Here is a 20,188-nt window from a genome sequence, read left to right as displayed (position 1 = left end):
AAACTTAAAAAAAATCATAATTCCGTTATTATTTGACGGATTTTTAATAAAATCTTTTTTTTTCAATTTTTTTCTGCTTTTATTAAAACGAACTAATTAATCCGATCTCCGTCGCATGCTTAGATATCTTTTCCATCCCTCCGACCTTCTCTATTAACATCTTCATCCTACTTTCAATTCTCTGAATTATGTTTCCCATCGTTTCCACTCCCACACTCTGTAATTTAATATCTTTCTATAGCCAAAAAACACACCTATATTCGTTTATTGATATGAAGGAAAGATAAAAAGCAGAAATAAAGATAGAAAGAAAGAAAGGAAGAAAGAAATAAAGAAAGAGAGAGAGAGGGAGGGGAGAGAGTTGGAGAGAAAGAAAAAAAATGGAGATAAACAAAAAGAAGGGATATGAAAGAGGTCGAAGACGAATTCGAAAAATAATATAGGCCTATATACTGCACAAAGACTGTTGATATTGCACAATTATATAAAAAAATTAAAATAAAAGGACTGAGGGTCGTGTGTTCGAATCCCACTATGGTCTAGCGTCCTTTGGCAAGGCGTCAATCCACAATTTTGCCACTCTCCACCCAGGTGTTAAATGGGTACCCGGTAGGATGCGAAAGACTATATGTAGTATGCCTAGCAATTGAGTCTTGGAACTCTTGTTGGAATGCTCCCCAGGGAGAGGAGAAGGTGCATGCATTGTATGCGGGCATGCAAGGATCCGATGACTGGGGTAATAATAATGTACCATTGGTCAGTAAATGTAATAATTATAAAAAGAGTCCAAGACTTCCTTGGATATCGAAATCAATATTACGATCAATAAATCGCAAAAATAACTTATACTATGCCGATAAAATTAATCGCTCAGAAAAGTCACATCGTAAATATACTACATATAAAAATACCCTCACTAAATTATTGCGGAGTGAAAAACGGAAATATTTCACAAATCAATTAATTCGTTTCAAACACGACATCAATAAAACATGGAAAACAATAAACACTGCCATAAATAAACAAAGCACAAAAGCACGCATAAAAACAATAAAGCACAATAATGTTGAAATTCATGATTCTTTTCGTATAGCTGATATATTTAATCAATACTTTACACAAATTGGAAAAAGTCTTGCAGACAATATACCATTAACACAAAAAAAAATTACGGATTTCATTCACCAACCAAACCCTAATTCTTTATTTTTAGTACCAGTACATAGAAATGAAATAATAGATATAGTGAACAACTTAAAAAACAAAAAAAGCTGTGGTCACGATGGTATTGACAATATTTTATTAAAGAATGTTATAGAATATATTGTTGATCCATTAGTATACATATTCAACCTTTCTTTAAGTAATGGCGTCGCGCCTGACAATATGAAAATATCAAAGATAATACCAGTGCACAAAAAAGGAGAAAAGATTAATGTATGTAACTATAGACCGATAGCTTTATTACCTACTTTGTCTAAAGTTATGGAAAGGGTGATCTACACAAGATTATTAAATTTTTTGAATAAATATAATATAATCTCTGATTTTCAATTTGGATTTCGCCAAAAACATCTCATGCCACTCTCTCATTTATTGACAAAATCACAAAAGCTATTGACAACTTTGAACATACAATAGGTGTTTTTCTGGACCTCTCCAAGGCCTTTGACACTATAAATCATGAAATACTGCTCTACAAACTTGAAAATTACGGAGTTCGTGGGAAGGCCTTGGAGTGGTTCAGAAACTACCTCGTAAATCGTAAACAATTCGTAAGCATAAATGAAAAAAAATTCTTCTCTACAAAATGTTAACTGGGGTGTTCCCCAAGGCAGCCTCCTGGGCCCTCTTTTATTTATAATCTATATAAATGACATCCAGAACTCCTCTGAAATATTATCTTATGTCCTTTTTGCAGATGATTCAAATGTACTATACTCTCATCCTAACCCCGATATTTTAATAAATGTACTGAACACTGAACTGGATAAATTGGTACAATGGATTAGGGCTAACAAATTGTCAATTAATGTACAAAAAACGAAATGCATGCTTTTTAGCAATTCTTTAGAACAATTGCCATTTCATATCAAATTGGACAATAAAGACATTGAAGTTGTTACTACAACAAAATTTTTAGGTCTCATAATAGACAACAAATTATCTTGGAAAACACACATTGACTTTATATGTCATACAATTTCACGCAATATTGGTGTTATATACAAAGTTAAGTTTTTTCTTCCAACTTCCTCCCTAAAAATGCTTTATTCAACATTAATTTTACCATATTTAAATTATGGAGCAATTGTTTGGGGAAATACACACTCAACCTACCTTGATAGAATATTACTTTTACAAAAGAAGGCATTGCGTGTTATTTTCAACTTGTCCTGGAGATCTCACACAGATGAGTTGTTTTTAACAATAACATTCTAAAAATAACAAGTGGAACGCCTCTGGCAGTCTCGCCTGCATTACGCAATTTAATATAGCAGCAGTGCTAACTTTGAAAACTACTATAAAATAATCATTCACAAAAACATCATTCATATTATGACATAATACCACGTTCATTGACCATAAATGACATTTGAACGGAGACTTAAGACTGTCAACTACACCCATGTCCACATTTCATTCACTCTATCCATAAACTTTCAAAGTTATGATGGCACTTCAACAATTACCCCAACATGGCCTAAGTTTATTGACCTTTGACTTGGTTTTGTGACCTGAAACTCACAGGGGATGTTCAGTGATGCTTGATTACTCTTATATCCCAAGTTTTATGAACTAGATCCATAAACTTTCACAGTTAGGATGGTAATTCAACAAATACCCCCAACACGGCCAAAGTTCATTGACCTTTAATGACCTTTGACCATGGTCATGTGACCTGAAACTCGTACAAGATGTTCAGTGATACTTGATTACTCTTATGTCCAAGTTTTATGAACTAGATCCATAAACTTTCAGAGCTAGGATGGTAATTTAACATATACCCCCAACACGGCCAAAGTTCATTGACCTTAAATGACCATTGACCATGGTCATGTGACCTGAAACTCGCACAGGATATTCAGTGGTACTTGATTAACCTAATGTCCAGGTTTCATGAACTAAATCCATAAATTTTCAAAGTTATGATGGTAATTCAACAAATACCCCCAAACTTGGCCAAAGTTCATTGACCCTAAATGACCTTTGACCTTGGTCATGTGACCTGAAACTCAGGCAGGATGTTCACTAATACTTGATTAACCTTATGTCTAAGTTTCATGGACTAGATCCATAAATTTTCAAAGTTATGATAGTAATTCAACAAATACCCCCAACTTGACCAAAGTTCATTGACCCTAAATGACCTTTGACCTTGGTCACGTGACCTGAAACTCGAGCAGGATGTTCACTAATACTTGATTAACCTTATGCCCAAGTTTCATGAACTAGGTCCATATACTTTTTAAGTTATGATGTCATTTCCAAAACTTAACCTTCGGTTAAGATTTTGAAAATAATTTTCCCAACATGGTCTAAGTTCATTGACCCTAAATGACCTTTGACCTTGGTCATGTGACCTGAAACTCAGGCAGGATATTCAGTAATACTTGATTAACCTTATGTCCAAGTTTCATGAACTAGGTCCATATACTTTCTAAGTTATGATGTCATTTCAAAAACTTAACCTTAGGTTAAGATTTGATGTTGACGCCGCCGCCGCCGCCGCCGCCGCCGTCGGAAAAGCGGCGCCTATAGTCTCGCTCTGCTATGCAGGCGATACAAAAACACTGTACCAATATAACTTAGGTCAATTCATGTATCAGTTAAACAATAATATGTTACCATTCATATTTAATTCTTCATTTAACAAAAACAAAACTCTTCACAAATATCCCACACGTCAATCAGATGAATTCCACTTACCACTACCCCGGACCATCCTTGCAAAATCTATTTTTACTTTTGAAGGCCCTAGACTCTGGGGAACTATTAATAAAAACATCAAAGAATCACCAAGCCTTAATTCTTTCAAATATAAGTTTAAAAAATTTCTCCAAGATAACCATTGAATTTAACTCTTCATCACTCAAACTCTTGTATTTTTTTTAAATCAAACATGATTATCATGTCACGTACGCTTTTCCATCTCTTTCGTTTTCCTGTTGATCAACGAGGTCCGTCTGTGAGTGCTGGGGCTGGATTCTGGAGACCTTTAATCTCTCTTTTTTTTATTTCCTTTTCTATTTTAATTTCCCCTATTTCCTTTTAATTTAACTGGTTCATGCTCTAGTTGTTATTTTAATTTTTATATGTTATGCAACTACAAGAATATTTATTAGGAGGCTGCACTCTACAAGCTCCGCTTTTTAGCAGCCTCCTCCATTTCCAACCTGATATGTAATAATATTGAATATAATTTTTGTACAGGAATACTTGAAATATGTTTTGTTATTTGTATGTTAAAATGTACAAAATAAACTGTAATTGTTGAAAATGGAAATAAACGAAATGAAATGAAATATATCTGTAAAGCACTTAGAGATGTCGTCCCGACGTGTTAAGCGCTATATAAATGCGGAATATTATTATCCTTAATTTATCGACTTGTAAAGATACTTATGTCATTACGGCGACTTAATCTAAATAATTATTGTTAGTAGACAGGACCACATTTATTATCTCACCGAATCAAATTAATAAAAGAAAATAGATTGAACAAAAATATATTTCGACATGGCGAGATGCATACTACCTTGAATAAGAGGTAAATAGGAAATAACCTAATCAATTGGAAAATGACCCTGTGGTAAAAATCACAATGTAGTATTTTCATAAAATATAAATCCTGAGTACTGTGGCGAGGTAAATGTCACTGTCTTAATAAATGTCATTATATCGATACATTTATTGAAAGATAAAAAATAAATATGTATCCATAAATCTCTCAGAGAGTCCACACTCATAGAACTGATCACAGATCAAATTAAGGGAATGATATACCAATCTGAGTACCACGTATAACATAAATCACTGCGCCTAAAGTATTTATGATCTTATCTCAGCTCTACATGTATTCAAAGAAGAGATCTTGTTCCCTATTTTCTTCATTCTTTTCTTGTAGAAGAATTTCATGTCTCTTTGCAGCAAGGAAGCATTCTATAAACTCTTTCCCAATAGCCGAAGTAATGACATCGTCTGCTTGGAGGGTTCTCATGGCTTCTTCCATATCGGTTGGAACGTTTGCAGTACCAGGTGGGATGTCCTCAAGGTTGTAGGCATTTCCGGTTTCTTTGACACTGGGTGGCAATGGAAGCTTCCTTTTGATACCATCCATTCCTGCAGCAACGGTAGCAGCTAAGGAGATGTAAGGATTGCAACCACTGGCCCATAATTGATTCTCGATATAGGTACCTTCTTTACCATTCAGTATTACTCGGAAAGCGCACGTGCAATTGTCTATGCCCCACGTTGCATTGGATGGTGCAAAGGAGTTTGGGAGATATCGCTTTAGGCAGTTGATAGTCGGTGCCATAAGCAAAGAGATTGCAGGAGTGTGCTCGAGGAGACCCGCAACCCAATGTTCACCAACGGATGTTAGCCCTTTAGGACGGTCGGCATCGTAGAGTAGAGGTGTCTCACCTGGGATGTCCCACAATGAATGACAGAAATGACAAGCTGATCCACTCCTGTTGGGGAATGGCTTGGACATGAAGGTTGCCATGAAGCCATTCTTGATAGCCATCTCCTTAATTCCTGTCTTGTAAGTATGAGCGTTGTCCGTTGCTCGAATCTCAAACGCTGGTCTGTAGGACATCGCAATTTGCCCTGGGCCGTACTCGGTCTCTGCGCATTCCATATCAACACCAGCACCTATCAATCCATCCAAAAAGGTGTACACTATATCTTCACAAGCAGCCAGCCGAATCGTAGACCGGATGTTGAAACATCATCAATGGGTTTCCGGCGCGGGATGCGCGGACAGAGCCATATTCGGAACGCGGGACAAATTGGTGAGGCAGAGGACTGTCCCCTAAAATCCGGGACGTCTGACCAACCACCTGTACGTCACTCATCAGTCATACAAAATCGTATGCAGGCATCATTATCATGCCCAATAGGCCAAAGTCAATGATTCTAGAATGGAAGATGCATTAACTTACCCAGCATTAAAATCAGATGATATTGATAGCATGCTGTCCACAAGATAGCGAATAACCTTCCTGTTCAACGTATTATAATTCCGCGGTACAAAACTGGCGTTCACGGAAAAACATTAAAGCAGAGCTTGATCCGAACCTCAGACCGAAAGGCGTCTAACTATACGAGTTAACTGGAGCGCATCGAGGTTGTGCAGACCTCGTTCGTTCTCTCGCATGCGCAATATAAATATGAGATAAGAATAACGCTAAAGCCCCCATCACACTTATTCCGAATCAAGCAGAATTGGCCTGAATGAAAGGACTATTGTTTGACCATCAGTTGGTCATTTAAATCTACTCCGAACACCGTTCGAAAATATCCCTCGAATGTTTTGAACATGACCAAAACCTTCGGGACGGCCAAAAGAAATGACAAAAAATATTTCGAATGCACTCAGAATGCAGTCAGGATATTTAGAATGCCCATAGAATGTCCAAGAACGTAGCACGAATTATCAATCTGACTCCATTGCGGTTCATTTTGACTAGTGTATGATGATACACCTGGTCAATTTACTGAATTTCAACTCCAGTTGGTGAATTCATAAGTTCCTCCCAAAAATTTCTAGATTTTTTGAATATTTTTTCTTTCCAGCTTCTGCTTGATTCCTGCTGATTCCGAATAAGTGTGATGGGGGCTTTAGATGTAGGATGCACTGACGTAAATCCGTGAAGCGATACCATTCGAGTGGATCATCATTCAATAGATCACCACTCCCCCCAACAATAGGTTCACCGCCCCGTCCTCTGCTTGGATTTACGCCGGTGGTAGGATGGGGGGGGGGGGGTGTCGTACGGTGTCCGGACACTACAGTTTTGGAGTCTTCTTTTTGCCCGGTCTTTTTGTCTTTAGATTACGCAAGAAAAAAATGAATTCAATAAATAATCTTCGTCAATTTTGTTCTTTATAATGGGCCTTTTTCCTAACACTTTCTATAAAAAATTGATTAAACTTTGCATGTTAACTTTTCCAAAATGGCTGTCTAAAATCGATTGCTCCGACACATACCGCCTGGAGACACAACAACTGGGTATATTTAAAACTTAAGACTTTAGTTAGGATACCCCATATAATGAACTAGAAAAATAAGCTTTCAGCGGCGGCCGATAGGGGAAAATATGGCTGAAAAACTTTCCCGCCCTTCGCTCCCCCCCCCCCCTCGATTGATGAAAGCTGGATCCGCCCCTGTATTGCAAACAGGTCTTAAGGCAAGATCGTGACATCGCGGCTCTTGGTCAGACCGAAAATACTTTCAAGCAAGTCCTTCGCATTACGGACATCCATTGTCGTAGAATGTCAGATTTTAAAAAGTTAACTAGATCACGATACCATTTTGATAAAGGGTTATCAGATCAAAGAAATTGAGGCACAAGATGAAAGCATATTGTCTCGAAATTTGGATTTTTTAACATAAAAAGGCTGTCCCTGATTTACGGAGTTACATACCTTTTCTGATTGTAGGCCTATCTGCCGCCGATGGAAAATAATCTTCTAGCTCAGTAAAGCCCCCCCCCCCCATTTAATCGGAAAACACCAGCCTATAGTAGATAGTGATAAGTTTGGGGTCTCGGGTTCAGTGCTAAGTGCTTCGAACAAAAAGTCGTCTGATACAATGAAAGCTTCTTTTTAAATCTAGAAAATATGTTTGTTTTTGGATAAGTATGAATATTGTATTACGCACTGTAAAGATCATTCGAAGATCAGCCTGTACTGTTATATCTTTATTGAGCGATTGATGGATGGATTAAATATACTCATTAAGCATATATATATATATAGTGCAAGAAATGACAATGAGAGAATATTATCATCTTATTTTCTTTTCTTTTACTGTTTATCATTTACAAGAGGGTTGCCATAAGTTGTTTGCATTAATTTACCCAATTTCTTTCAATATAATATGCTTTCTGATTGGCCCACATACTCTAAAGACGTTTTACTTATTTTAACTAAGATTTGTTCAATTTGATACATCACTAATTCAAGACGTCATTAACTTCAATACGTAATGACTTAAAATTATTGTTTCCACCGCAGTTCCGAACCCCAATATGAATATTCATGACTTGCGTCTTCGGAATAAGAGTACACATTTGTGGTCGTTAGCGTTTACGTTGCTATGGAAGCTTACAAGTGCCACCCAGATGTTCAGATAATCATCTCGTCATGTTTACATCTCTTAGGGAAAAGGATAAGATCTTAGATATTGTCATGTCTACATCCCGTGTGAGAGATGATCAGATGGCAAGATCTTGGATCTCGTCATGTCTACATCCCGTGGAAGAAATGATCATATGATAAGCTCTTAGATCTCGTCATGTCTACATCCCGTGTGAGAGATGATCAGATGACAAGATCTTGGATCTCGTCATGTCTACATCCTGTGTGAGAGATGATCAGATGGCAAGATCTTGGATCTCGTCTGTCTACATCCTATGGGAGAGATGATCAGATGATATGATTTTGGATCTCGTCATGTCTACATGTTGTGGGAGAGATGATCAGATGGTAAGATCTCGGATCCAAGATAATTATTGAGATCTGATTATCTCTTCTAAAAGAGGTAGACATGACGAGATCCAAGATCTTGCCATCTGATCATCTCTTCTAAAAGATGTAGACATGACGAGATCCAAGATCTTGCAATCTGATCATCTCTTCTACGGGATGTAGACATGACGAGATCCGAGATCTCGTCATCTTATCCTTTTCCCTAAGAGATGTAGACATGACGAGATGGTTATTTGAACATCTGGGTGGCACTTTTAAGCTTCCATACGTTACCATGATTGAATCAGCACCCTCAAATTACCGGTACCCTTATATAGGCTTTAGGCTTAGATTTATATCTAGATCCAATTCTTAAACACTTATCCAATTTACAAGACAAAATGCTAGGCTATATGATAGGGCTAGCCTAGGCTAGGGCATTAACTTTATCTCAAATCTGGACCTGTCTAATGCCGACTAACGCTATGGTTAACTTAGAACTGGTTAATTCCGAACTTTACGTTTACTTATTAGTCCACGCGCATGCGTACTCTGATGGGAAAAAGTTAGTGGCGGTGTTGTCAGCCCTAACAAGTCACTATCAAAATCAGCCACTATAACCATGATAACACCGCAGCAGAATTACCGCACAGAAAGCGCTGTAAGGCGCAAGTGTTCTTCGTGGGTCACCCAGTTTAAACCGCTCTACAATTCATAATGCAACATAATTAGGCCTATATACTTAGGTTTTAAGACATTATAGGCCTACTTCAAAGATATAGCTTGTATAGCTATAGCCTGTCTTTATACAAGGAATACATTCTTCAATTATATTAGTAGAACATTATTTGAATGTTTTTTTTTAACTAAAAACATACTGCAAATATATTTTTGCCGCTTTGTTCTTGTCCAAGAAGATGTACAGTACTGCTGTTCTGAGAAATTTATCGATTTGAAGACCGGAAGTGTAACTTCTTACCTTGTCTGTGTTCTTTATTGAATGAGCTGTTATAACCTACCACCTCTTCTTAATTCACCATGAAGATAATACTGTGCACACACTTTCGACAACCCGATTTCTAATAGGTATAAAAACAGAGTTAGAAATGAATACTATACTGTATACCTATATCATTTTCAAAATATTAATAAACAACCATAACTAGGAATTTATTCCTCAATTATAATAAAGATCATTTTAATCTATACAAAATTTGTGCTGAGATCATTTTTTTCTACTGAAGTTACATAGAAAGATGAAGGGAGAAAGAGAACCCGTTTTCTTATAGGCATAAAAACCGAGTTAGAACTGAATACTGTACTGTATATTGCTTACCAGTCCTATCTGACGGTAAATGAAAGGGGAAGATCGGAACACTAAGTGACTGGAGGAGAAGAGACAGAGAAGAGAGAGATCCGTCAGAAAGGCAGACATGGCAAGAAAGAAAGAGAGAGGATGTGAGGTGGAGAGAGAGAGAGAGAGAGAGAGGGGGAGAGAGGGGGGGGGGAGAGGTAAATAGGATCTAAACAATTATAATGCTAATTATCCACAGGAAAAAGACCCTGTGGTAAACATTACGATGCATAGGTGGGTAACAAGTATTTTCATAAGATGAATTCTGATAGCAAGGTAAAGATCCCTGTCTTATAAATGTCAATTACATGCATATCGATACATTTTTGAAAGATAAACAAAATTCTAAATATGTACATTTATCGCTCACAGAGTCTACACTCATAGACCTAATCACCACTTATCAGATCCCAATTAAGGAATGATAGTTATTAATATTATATTGCGCCTACATTTTTATGATCTTATCTCAGCTCTACATGTATTCAAAGAAGAGATCTTGTTCCCAATTTTCATCATTCTTTTCTTGTAGAAGAACTTCATGTCTCTTTGCAGCAAGGAAGCATTCTATGAACTCTTTCCCAAGAGCCGAAGTAATGATATCGTCTGCTTGGAGGGTTCTCATGGCTTCTTCCATATCGGTTGGAACGTTCGCAGTACCAGGTGGGATGTCCTCAAGGTTGTAGGCATTTCCGGTTTCTTTCACACAGGGTGGCAATGGTAGTTTCCTGTTGATACCATCCATTCCTGCAGCCACGGTAGCAGCTAAGGCGATGTAAGGATTGCAACCACTGGCCCCTAATCGATTCTCGATATAGGTACCTTCTTTACCATTCAGTTTTACTCGAAAAGCGCACGTGCGATTGTCTATGCCCCACGTTGCATTGGATGGTGCAAAGGAGTTTGGGAGATATCGCTTTAGACAGTTGATAGTCGGTGCCATAAGCAAAGAGATTGCAGGGGTGTGCTCGAGGAGACCCGCAATCCAATGTTCACCAACGGATGTAATCCCTGTAGGACGGTCGGCATCGTAGAGTAGAGGTGTCTCACCTGGGATGTCCCACAAGGAATGGCAGAAATGACAAGCTGATCCGCTCCTGTTGGGGAATGGTTTGGACATGAAGGTTGCCATGTAGCCATTCTTGAGAGCCATCTCCTTAATTCCTGTCTTGTAAGTATGAGCGTTGTCCGCTGCTCGAATCCCAAACGCTGGTCTGTATGAGATCTCAATTTGCCCAGGGCCGTACTCGGTCTCTGCGCATTCCATATCAACACCAGCACCTATCAATCCATCCAAAAAGGTGTACACTATATCTTCACAAGCAGCCAGCCGAATCGTAGACCGGATGTTGACAACGTCATCAATGGGTTTCCGAGATTCCTTCTCCACCAGATAGAACTCGTGCTCGTGAGCTGACAGAAGCGAATATCCCATCTCCTTCAGCTTCTCCAGTTGTCTCCTTGCCACCACCCTCGGATGGGCTTCAACTAACTTTCCCTTGTACGTTGGCTCGATCAGAATCCGAGCAGTCCTCTTGCTCCATGGTAGCTTTTGGTAAGTTTCAAGGTCTGGGAAACATACAGCATCACATTGCCCTGCCGCTGCAGTATAGGCACTGTCCTCTACAAATCCAGCTTGAGGATCATAGCCGAGGTGACCGAGGTAGAAGTTGAGTCCATTCACAGCTTTATGCTTGAAGTGTTGGGCAGGAATCGTCTTGGACCTGGCGACGCCGTACAGGTCCGTTTGCTCAAACCTTACAAAGGAAATATCATTGTATTCGAAACTAGAGACGATCTCATTGACATCCATTGCTCCCCTGAAAGTTGAAGAAAAGACAATGAAATACAAATAATCATTAATATTATTATTCATTTCATATTTATCTCTAAAAAAGCCGAATACGTACGGTATGATGTTCTGGGGCAAATCCACCATTGTCGAATGTGGGGGGGGGGGGGTTGGGAGGGGGATCATCCATCCATATTATTGGATGTATTCGTAAAAAGTCTGATGTTATTAACAAACACATTTCAAGTTTCGCATTTAATGAAGTAAGTAAATAACAAGTGGAGCGCCTTTGGCAGTTTCGCCTGCATTACGCGATTCAATATAGCAGCAGTGCTGACTTTGGAAATGACTATAAAATAATTATTCACAAAAAACACCATTTATAATAACATTAAAAATACTACGTTCATTGACCCTAAATGACATTTGACCTTGATCAAGTGACCTACGACTTGTGCAAGATGAGCAATGATACTGGATTACCCCAATGTCCATATTTCATTAACTAAATCCATAAACCTTCAAAGTTATGATGGCAATTTAACAATTACCTACAACATGGCCAAAGTTCATCGACCTTAAATGACCTTTGACCTTGGTCTTGTGACCTGAAACTCAAGCAGGGTATTCAGTAATACTTCATTATCTTTATGTGTAAGTTTAATGAACTATGTTTATATACTTTGTAAGTTGTGATGACATTTCAAAAACTTAACCTTAGGTTAAGATTACGATATTATTGATTCCCCTAACATGGTCTAAGTTCATTGCCCTAAATGACCTTTGACCTTGGTCATGTGACCTGAAATTCGGGCACGATGTTGTTTATTGATTAACCTTATGGCCAAGTTTCATGAACTAGGTCAATGCTGTCATTTCAAAAACTTAACCTTCGGTTAAGATTTGTTGTTGAGGCCGCCGTCGGAAAGCGGCGCCTATATACATGTAGTCTCATTCTGCTATGCAGGAGACACAAAAATGGAAATTTATTTTCATTTATTTATTTATTCATTTATTACGTCTTATTTTACCAGGGTGACTCTGTCAGTGGTTCAAACACTGTTATACTTAGAGGCCCTGGAAATGACAAATTCTTCACGAAAATAGCCCTTTAAGGTCTATTGGAACCCAAAACAAGTACCCCTAATTTTGTGTTCACCACTGTACAAATGTCATATTTTCTCTCCTGAAAATGAGACTTTTGTCAGGTCAATATTTTTTAAGACAAATTACGCAATAACAGAAAGGCACTTTCCATTTAAAAAAAAAAAATTGGTTTTTCCTATTGGATTTTTGGGGGAGGGGGCAAGTGCCCCGCCCCCCCCCCCCTGACCCCGGTTCCGCCACCCCTGCTTGCGAGGAAATTACAGACAAATACAGTAAGGTCAAGAATCTCATTGTGTCGCGTCACGCGAGTCACAACAAACAAATTGAAATATCTTCTACAAAAATGAGTGTAAATTATTCAATTTTTTGCTGGACATGTGTATTATCAATACTTTGGTAGAAATAAATAGGAAATACAAGTCCACAGTATACGATTTTCAAGTAATTGACATTAAGACATTGAAATTTTGTGTAAATGTCACAATTAATGGAATGGCCGAGTAACATGATAGGCATGACATAGTACACGAAGGGGGGGGGGCACTTCCATTGACGAATGGATACTATGCGCGACCATGGAGTCTCGAAAAGCACACTAAACAAGTATTTTCAATATTCTGAAAATGCACCCCTTAACAAGTATTGACTGTTGGGGCAAAAATCCTTTATAAAAATTTGTAGTCTTTTTATTACCCTCGCAAATTTGACTTTAAACACGTAGCTTTCCTAGCAAAATTAATACCCATTTTTCCAACATTATTTTTGACACCCTGATTTCGTTAGAAACGTAACGTGCCCTATCTTGAAAAAGACATCCTTTTTACGTGTTTTTTTTTGGTCGTGCATGGTATCCAGCCGTCAATGTAAGTGCCCCCCCCCCCCTCACTCGGACAGAGAAATTCAATTCAATTCAATTCAATTTATTGTTAACCATCAAATACAAAAACAATACAAACAAATTAACAACAATGAAGGGAAATTACAATGATGGTAAGGTGACCCCGGAGAAGCAAGGCTTATAAAAGGGGCCACCAGGTAACATATATATCAACAATTATCAAAAACACAAACATAATAACACACTCATGCAGCCAAAAAAAAAATTGGTAATTTCATAAGGTTAAGAGGTTAACATTGCCCTGCATAACTTTTTAAATCTAGTAATAGTGGAGCTGTTTTTAATGTCATTGGGAAGTTTATTCCATAATTTAGGGAAAGTCATTTTAAAAGAATTAGAAACGACAGAAGTTCGAACTTGGGGGAGACGAATGAGATCACATTGACGAGTATTGTAAGTATGAACTGATGAATTTGGAGCAAAAATATCTCTTAAGGTAGGAGGTAAAATTTTAGTGTGGAACTTGTACATGAAAACAAGAGAATTCAATGATATTAAGCTATTTAATTGTAAAATGTTTAATTGGGTAAATAGCGGTTTGGAGTGACTATTAAATGCAGCATTACATATAATTCGGATTGCTTTCTTTTGTAGAATGCATAACTTATCTAAGTGAGTTTTAAATGTGTGCCCCCAGACAATATTACAGTAGTTTAAGTGTGGGAGAATAATACTGTTATATAAAGTAGTCAACATAGTCTGAGGCATAAAAAGTCTAAGTCTGCAGAGAACCCCGATAGATCTTGATATTTTAGTACAAACTGAGTTGAGATGGGGTTTCCAAGAAAGATATTCATTTAAAAAGACACCTAAAAATTGGATACTGTCAACTTTAGAGATAACATTACCACCAATAATAAGATTAGTAATATTCAGAGGGACCGTCTTACCTCTCCCTCAAAAAATTATATACTTGGTCTTCTCAGAATTCAAGAGCAGTTTATTACAAACGAACCATTTAGGTAGTTTATCCAATTCATCATTTGCTGATGATATAAGATCATTAATTTTTTGTGAGTAAGTGTAACAGTGGTATCATCAGCAAATAATGAAAATCGTAAAACTGAGGAGCAATTAATTATATCATTTATATATAAAAGAAAGAGAAGGGGGCCTAACACAGACCCCTGAGGAATTCCACAAGATATATAACTTAGATTAGATTTGACACCATCGACCACCACTTGTTGCCTTCTATGTATCAAATAACTGGTGAACCACTGTAATGGAACCCCTCTAACACCATAGTTTTCTAATTTACTTATCAAAATGTGATGATCGATGGTGTCAAATGCCTTTGAGAGGTCCATAAATACACTAAGACAATAGTTGCTATCATCGATTGCTTGTGATATAATGTTTATTAAATTTAATACACCAAGTTCTGTAGAAAAATCTTTTCTAAATCAAAATTGTTGTGGTATTAATATGTCATTGGACGAGAGGAATTTGAAAAGCCGCGTATAAATGATTTTTTCTAGCATTTTTGAAAAGAAAGATAAAAGGGCAATAGGTCTATAATTAATGATGTCATGCTTATCACCCTTTTTGTAAATGGGTACTATCATAGCAGTCTTAAGTTTATCAAGAACAGTGCCTTGCGACATTGATTCATTGAATATAAAGCAAAGTGGGTTAATAATAGAATGGATACATGCCTTAATAACATGTGCTGCAATGCAGTCTGAACCTGGTGAGACAGATGATTTCATGGAAGAGAGAACATTAAGTATTTCGGTATGGGAAGTTGGGTTAAAGAATAGTGAAATTGGTACACGGTTGAATAAATAGTCATGAAAATGAGACGAGGAAATGGGTATCCTTTCTTGTGTAATCTTACCGATATCAACAAAATAATTATTGAATGCTTCAGCAATAGAAGCTTTACCCCCTACCCAATATTTTGGTTTGATTGTAGTACATATGAGAAGGTATTGACTTTTTTCTCTTACCCAGGAGCTTGTTTATTACGGACCAAGTTTTTTTCATGTTACCTTTCACGTTTTTAAATAAGTTTTCATAATATATTTTTTACGTTGACGAATGATACCAGTTAAAATATTCTTGTACCTAACATATTTATCACGATTTAAAAATGTCAGCCTTCTTTAGATAACGACAGTAAAGTTTATGTTTTTTCTTAATAGATTTGCTAATACCGTTTGTGATCCAAGGCTTATCGTATTTGTTACGGACTTTCCTCTTTACAAGTGGAAAACATTCGAAATATAAATGACTAAGTTTATGAATGAATAGTTCATAAGATATATTAACATCTGTTTGACAGTAAATGACTGACCAGTCAATCAAGTGTAGTTTACTTTTAAATAAGTTAATTTTCTCATTTGTAATAACGCGTGATTTTGTACAAGAAGGTGGATTAATAGAAATTGGTAATTCATCTTTCAAACAAAAAATCGGGAAATTATCTGAGATATCGGAATATATTATCCCACAGTTTTTATGCATATGAATACAATTGGTAAAAATGTTTTCAATCAAAGTTGCAGAATGTCTAGTTACCCGTGTTGGTTTAGTAATAGATGGAAATAAACCATATGAAAACAGAGTATCCAAAAATGACTAGTTTTATAATTGATATCATAATTTAGTAAATTGATATTGAAATCACCTAACATATATTTCTTTATTATGTGGATTAATATTGACAAAAATACTTGAGAGTGTTTCTTCAAACATGGCAATATCAGTATTAGGTACTCTGTAAACACATCCAATAATAATTGCTTTCTTTTTGGGTTGTTGAATTTCAATAAAGAGAGTGTCACAATGATCACGGCTAAAAGATATATCAGAACATAAATTATATTCAATATCGTCTCTAATATATAAAGCTACTCCTCCTCCGTGTTTATTAAGTCTATCTATATGGACAAGTGAGTATCCATCGATTTCAAACATATGAAGTAGAATATTGCTACGAAACCAAGTTTCAGAAATTCCAATAATTGTAAACCTATAATTTAAAGGGATGGTCCGGGCTGAAAGTATTTATAGCTTAATAAATAGAGTATAATTCACTGAGCACAATGTCAAAATTTCATCAAAATCGGATAACAAATAACAAAGTTATTGAATTTTAAAGTTTAGCAATATTTGGGGAAAACAGTCGTCATGAATATTCATTAGGTGGGCTGATGATGTCACATCTCCACTTGTTCTTTTGTATTTTATTATATGAAATGAGGTTTATTCAAATTTTTTCCTCCAAGAACTAGAAAAATTGAAATGACAACTGATTTAGTGCATTAGATATTTATTGATGCAACTTATTTCCTTATAAGGGAGACATATTATTCACACAAGTATGAAATAATGAAAAAAATATGATTTTATGTAATACCATAAGAGAACGGAAAGTGGAGATGTGACATCATCAGCCCACCTAATGAATATTCATGACGACTGTTTTCACAAAATATTGCAAAACTTTAAACTTCAATAACTTTATTATTTGTTATCCGATTTTGATGAAATTTTCGGCATTTTGCTCAGTGAATTCTACTCTATGTATTAAGATATAAATATTTTCAGCCCGGACCATCCCTTTAATGAATTGAGTAGAAGTTGTAATTCATCATAGTTACGAACCAGGCTCCTTGAATTGACATGTAGTATTGAAAAAGTTTGAGGAGTAGATTTATATTTTTGGACGAAATCATCAGAAAACATATACGTACAGGGATCATTTATTACATCATTATCATCAAGTGAGAATTGTAATGTATTCAAGTCATTCCCAATATCATTTAGACTAAGAGGGTTAACAGATAAAGAGTTATATTTTTCTTCATTAATATTTTTTTCTAAATGAAAAAAAGTAAATACAGACAATATAAATTCATCATCATCTTGATAATGATTAAAAGGGAATATTTCTGAACTGCAAGGAACACATAATGCATTGACTCCAATTGATTGTAGTTTACAACAGTTATGACAAAGATTACTATTACTTCTCATTAGAGGAGCAGAATTAAAAAAAAACGCAATATACTGATACAGAGATATGATATCAATGTACGAAAACTAAAGCTGCACTGAGTGTGTAAAAAAAGAAAAATACAAATCTTATACAAACTATAGAAATAGGCCTATACGAGTATAGGAGTAACGGAAATCAACATAATACGTCACGCAGTCATTGGACTATTTTGCTGCATGTACTACCGTATATATATCCACTCGTGTAAAAACACACAATATTCATATTCACACCTGTAATCCCCTGTAACCGAATTGATGAGTAAAATAAAATTACAAAATCGAATAACATGCATCACGATAATAGGCCAAAGTCATAATATATATATTCTAGCATGGAAGGTGCACAGAAGTGAACTTACCCTGCCTTAAAATGAGATCATAACATACTGTCCAGTGTCCACAAAATATATGGTGGCCCTGAAGGGACATCGAATAGACCAAATCGCGAATATTCACGACGAAATTGGTGACGAAATTCACGACCAATTAGACCAACTAGTTATGAGACGAAATGGTCATCGACGAACTGGTGATTAGACGAAGTGATGACTGGACCAAATGGTTATTGGACCATATGGTTGTTAGGCGAAAAGTTAATGGACAGAATTGCATTAGACTGAATGAATGTATCGACCCTGCAGTGGAGGAATTAGCAGCAGACGAATTGGTTTCAACCCGCATACCGCCCAGGCAAGCAAAACAAATTCACGACGAAATTGGCGACGAAATTCACGACGTCGTGAATTTCGTCGTGAATAATTCGCGACGAAATTGGCGACGAAATTCACGATGTCGTGAATTTCGTCGTGAATATTCGCGATTTGGTCTATATTTGCGATGTCCCTTCAGGGCCACCATAAGGGCCACCATAGTTACCAGCACGTGGAGAGATCATGAACACGGCCTTTGTTTTGAACGTCAAAACACGTCATGCTATGCGCTCGTGTATGGGCTGTTACAGCCGATAATAGGCGTTGTAAACAACTCCTTGCTTGCCTGTGGTCCGGGCCTGTGGTGATCTGCCTGGGTTTCAGATTTTTTTTAAAATAGTAAATAATGAATATTCAAGTAAGATGATTTGTACACCAAAAAAAAAGTATATACCCTATGAATATAGGGTATATAATATAGAAGCGCCTTGAACACCTAACACAGCAGGTGTGCTATACAAACCATATATTATTATCGTTATTATCGTTATCATTGTTATTATTATTATTATTATGTTATTTTTATTATTATTATCATATATTGTTATCATTATTATTTATATTATTATAATCATTATTATTATTATCATTATATGGTTAGTCAAAACTCGATAATGAAATAATAAATAAACTGTCGAAAATCCAGTATCCGAGCACCATATTTGAGGGAGGAGAGGAATGGTTTGCATAATAATAGGCCTACTGCACACTTTAAGAAAATTATAGACCTATGATACTAATGACACTATATACTTAAAAGTTTGGATATTATTATTTCCCATATTTTCTGAACTATTTTTTATTAGATAAGAAAGATTTAACATAAAAATAAAATATTTACAATGTGAATCGATTTCGTTGCAAAAGCCCTGAATGTTACAGATTAATCAGGTTCGTCTCCGTCAGTTCGTAATTTCTTCTTTTCATTTACATAATAATGCGTATAAGCAATTATTATTCGAATAAATCCCCCTCCCCCTGTCATACCCATACCTGATATAGAACATTAAAAATTTCTACCGAAATATGCTCTCAATCATGTGGTATTATACCAATTTAAAATATTATTTGTTCAACCCATCTTTATTTTAACCATTTCCACTGTTTTGCAGGTTTATATTGTGGTTTGCAATGCCCCAAATTGATTTGCAGAAGGTACCCAGAAGTCCCTTCGCCCATTCTCATAGTTACTCCTGACAAGGATTTAAAGGAACACCACCGTTTCCTCGGCCAGTATAACAGCTTCCTATGATTAGACTTTAATTTGTATACTCACTCATTTTCTACACATTATTTGAGATGACTGAAAGCAACTTTTTAAAGTCGAGCAAACTAGGATTAATATCGGAGTTATGATAATAGTCTCTCATAAGATACACCCAGTGAAAATATGATTTGGGCACCATCCGAGGCACCATTCAGAATTCTGACTATAGTTCTAGCATGTTATTTGGTCATCATACCCAACTGTAGTTCAGTAATTTATGTCACGATCATTAAAAATGACCATCAATAAACCCGCTTCAAGATAACATACTGTCTATGAATACCAAAAATGGGGTGGTAATATAATGTACGTATACCCCCACCCCTCCCCCCAAACAAACAAAAAATTATAATAA

General features: G+C 36.3%; 2 protein-coding genes across 3 annotated transcripts; both read right to left on the bottom strand.

The window, feature by feature from the left end:
• Window positions 1–1,079: 1,079 nt before the first annotated feature.
• On the bottom strand, window positions 1,080–5,863 carry LOC135154067 (lengsin-like). The gene has a single exon (XM_064099235.1). It carries the CDS (start codon window positions 5,861–5,863, stop codon window positions 5,072–5,074), a length of 792 nt encoding a protein of 263 aa, XP_063955305.1. The 3' UTR covers window positions 1,080–5,071.
• On the bottom strand, window positions 1,080–18,663 carry LOC129261100 (lengsin-like). Of its 2 annotated transcripts, XM_064099234.1 has the most exons (3): window positions 18,216–18,653; window positions 10,504–11,871; window positions 1,080–9,776 (listed from the first exon to the last, which is right to left on the bottom strand). In XM_064099234.1, exon 2 carries the CDS (start codon window positions 11,862–11,864, stop codon window positions 10,527–10,529), a length of 1,338 nt encoding a protein of 445 aa, XP_063955304.1. In that variant the 5' UTR covers window positions 11,865–11,871; window positions 18,216–18,653; the 3' UTR covers window positions 1,080–9,776; window positions 10,504–10,526. The 2 variants fall into 2 exon arrangements, with proteins under 2 accessions (XP_063955304.1, XP_054755120.2); XM_054899145.2 differs by having other exon boundaries at window positions 1,080–11,871; window positions 18,216–18,663.
• Between the last annotated feature and the right edge of the window lie 1,525 nt (window positions 18,664–20,188).

The sequence above is a fragment of the Lytechinus pictus genome, chromosome 5 (assembly GCF_037042905.1).
Source record: "Lytechinus pictus isolate F3 Inbred chromosome 5, Lp3.0, whole genome shotgun sequence".
Taxonomy (NCBI): Eukaryota; Metazoa; Echinodermata; class Echinoidea; order Temnopleuroida; family Toxopneustidae; genus Lytechinus; species Lytechinus pictus.
Note: the sequence above shows the minus strand (reverse complement) of the source record. Positions and strands in the feature narration are given on the sequence as shown.

Coding starts and splice junctions, on each gene's coding strand:
- LOC129261100 (XM_054899145.2), bottom strand. CDS start 11,864: ATGGATGTCAATGAGATCGTCTCTAGTTTCGAATACAATGATATTTCC.
- LOC135154067 (XM_064099235.1), bottom strand. CDS start 5,863: ATGGAATGCGCAGAGACCGAGTACGGCCCAGGGCAAATTGCGATGTCC.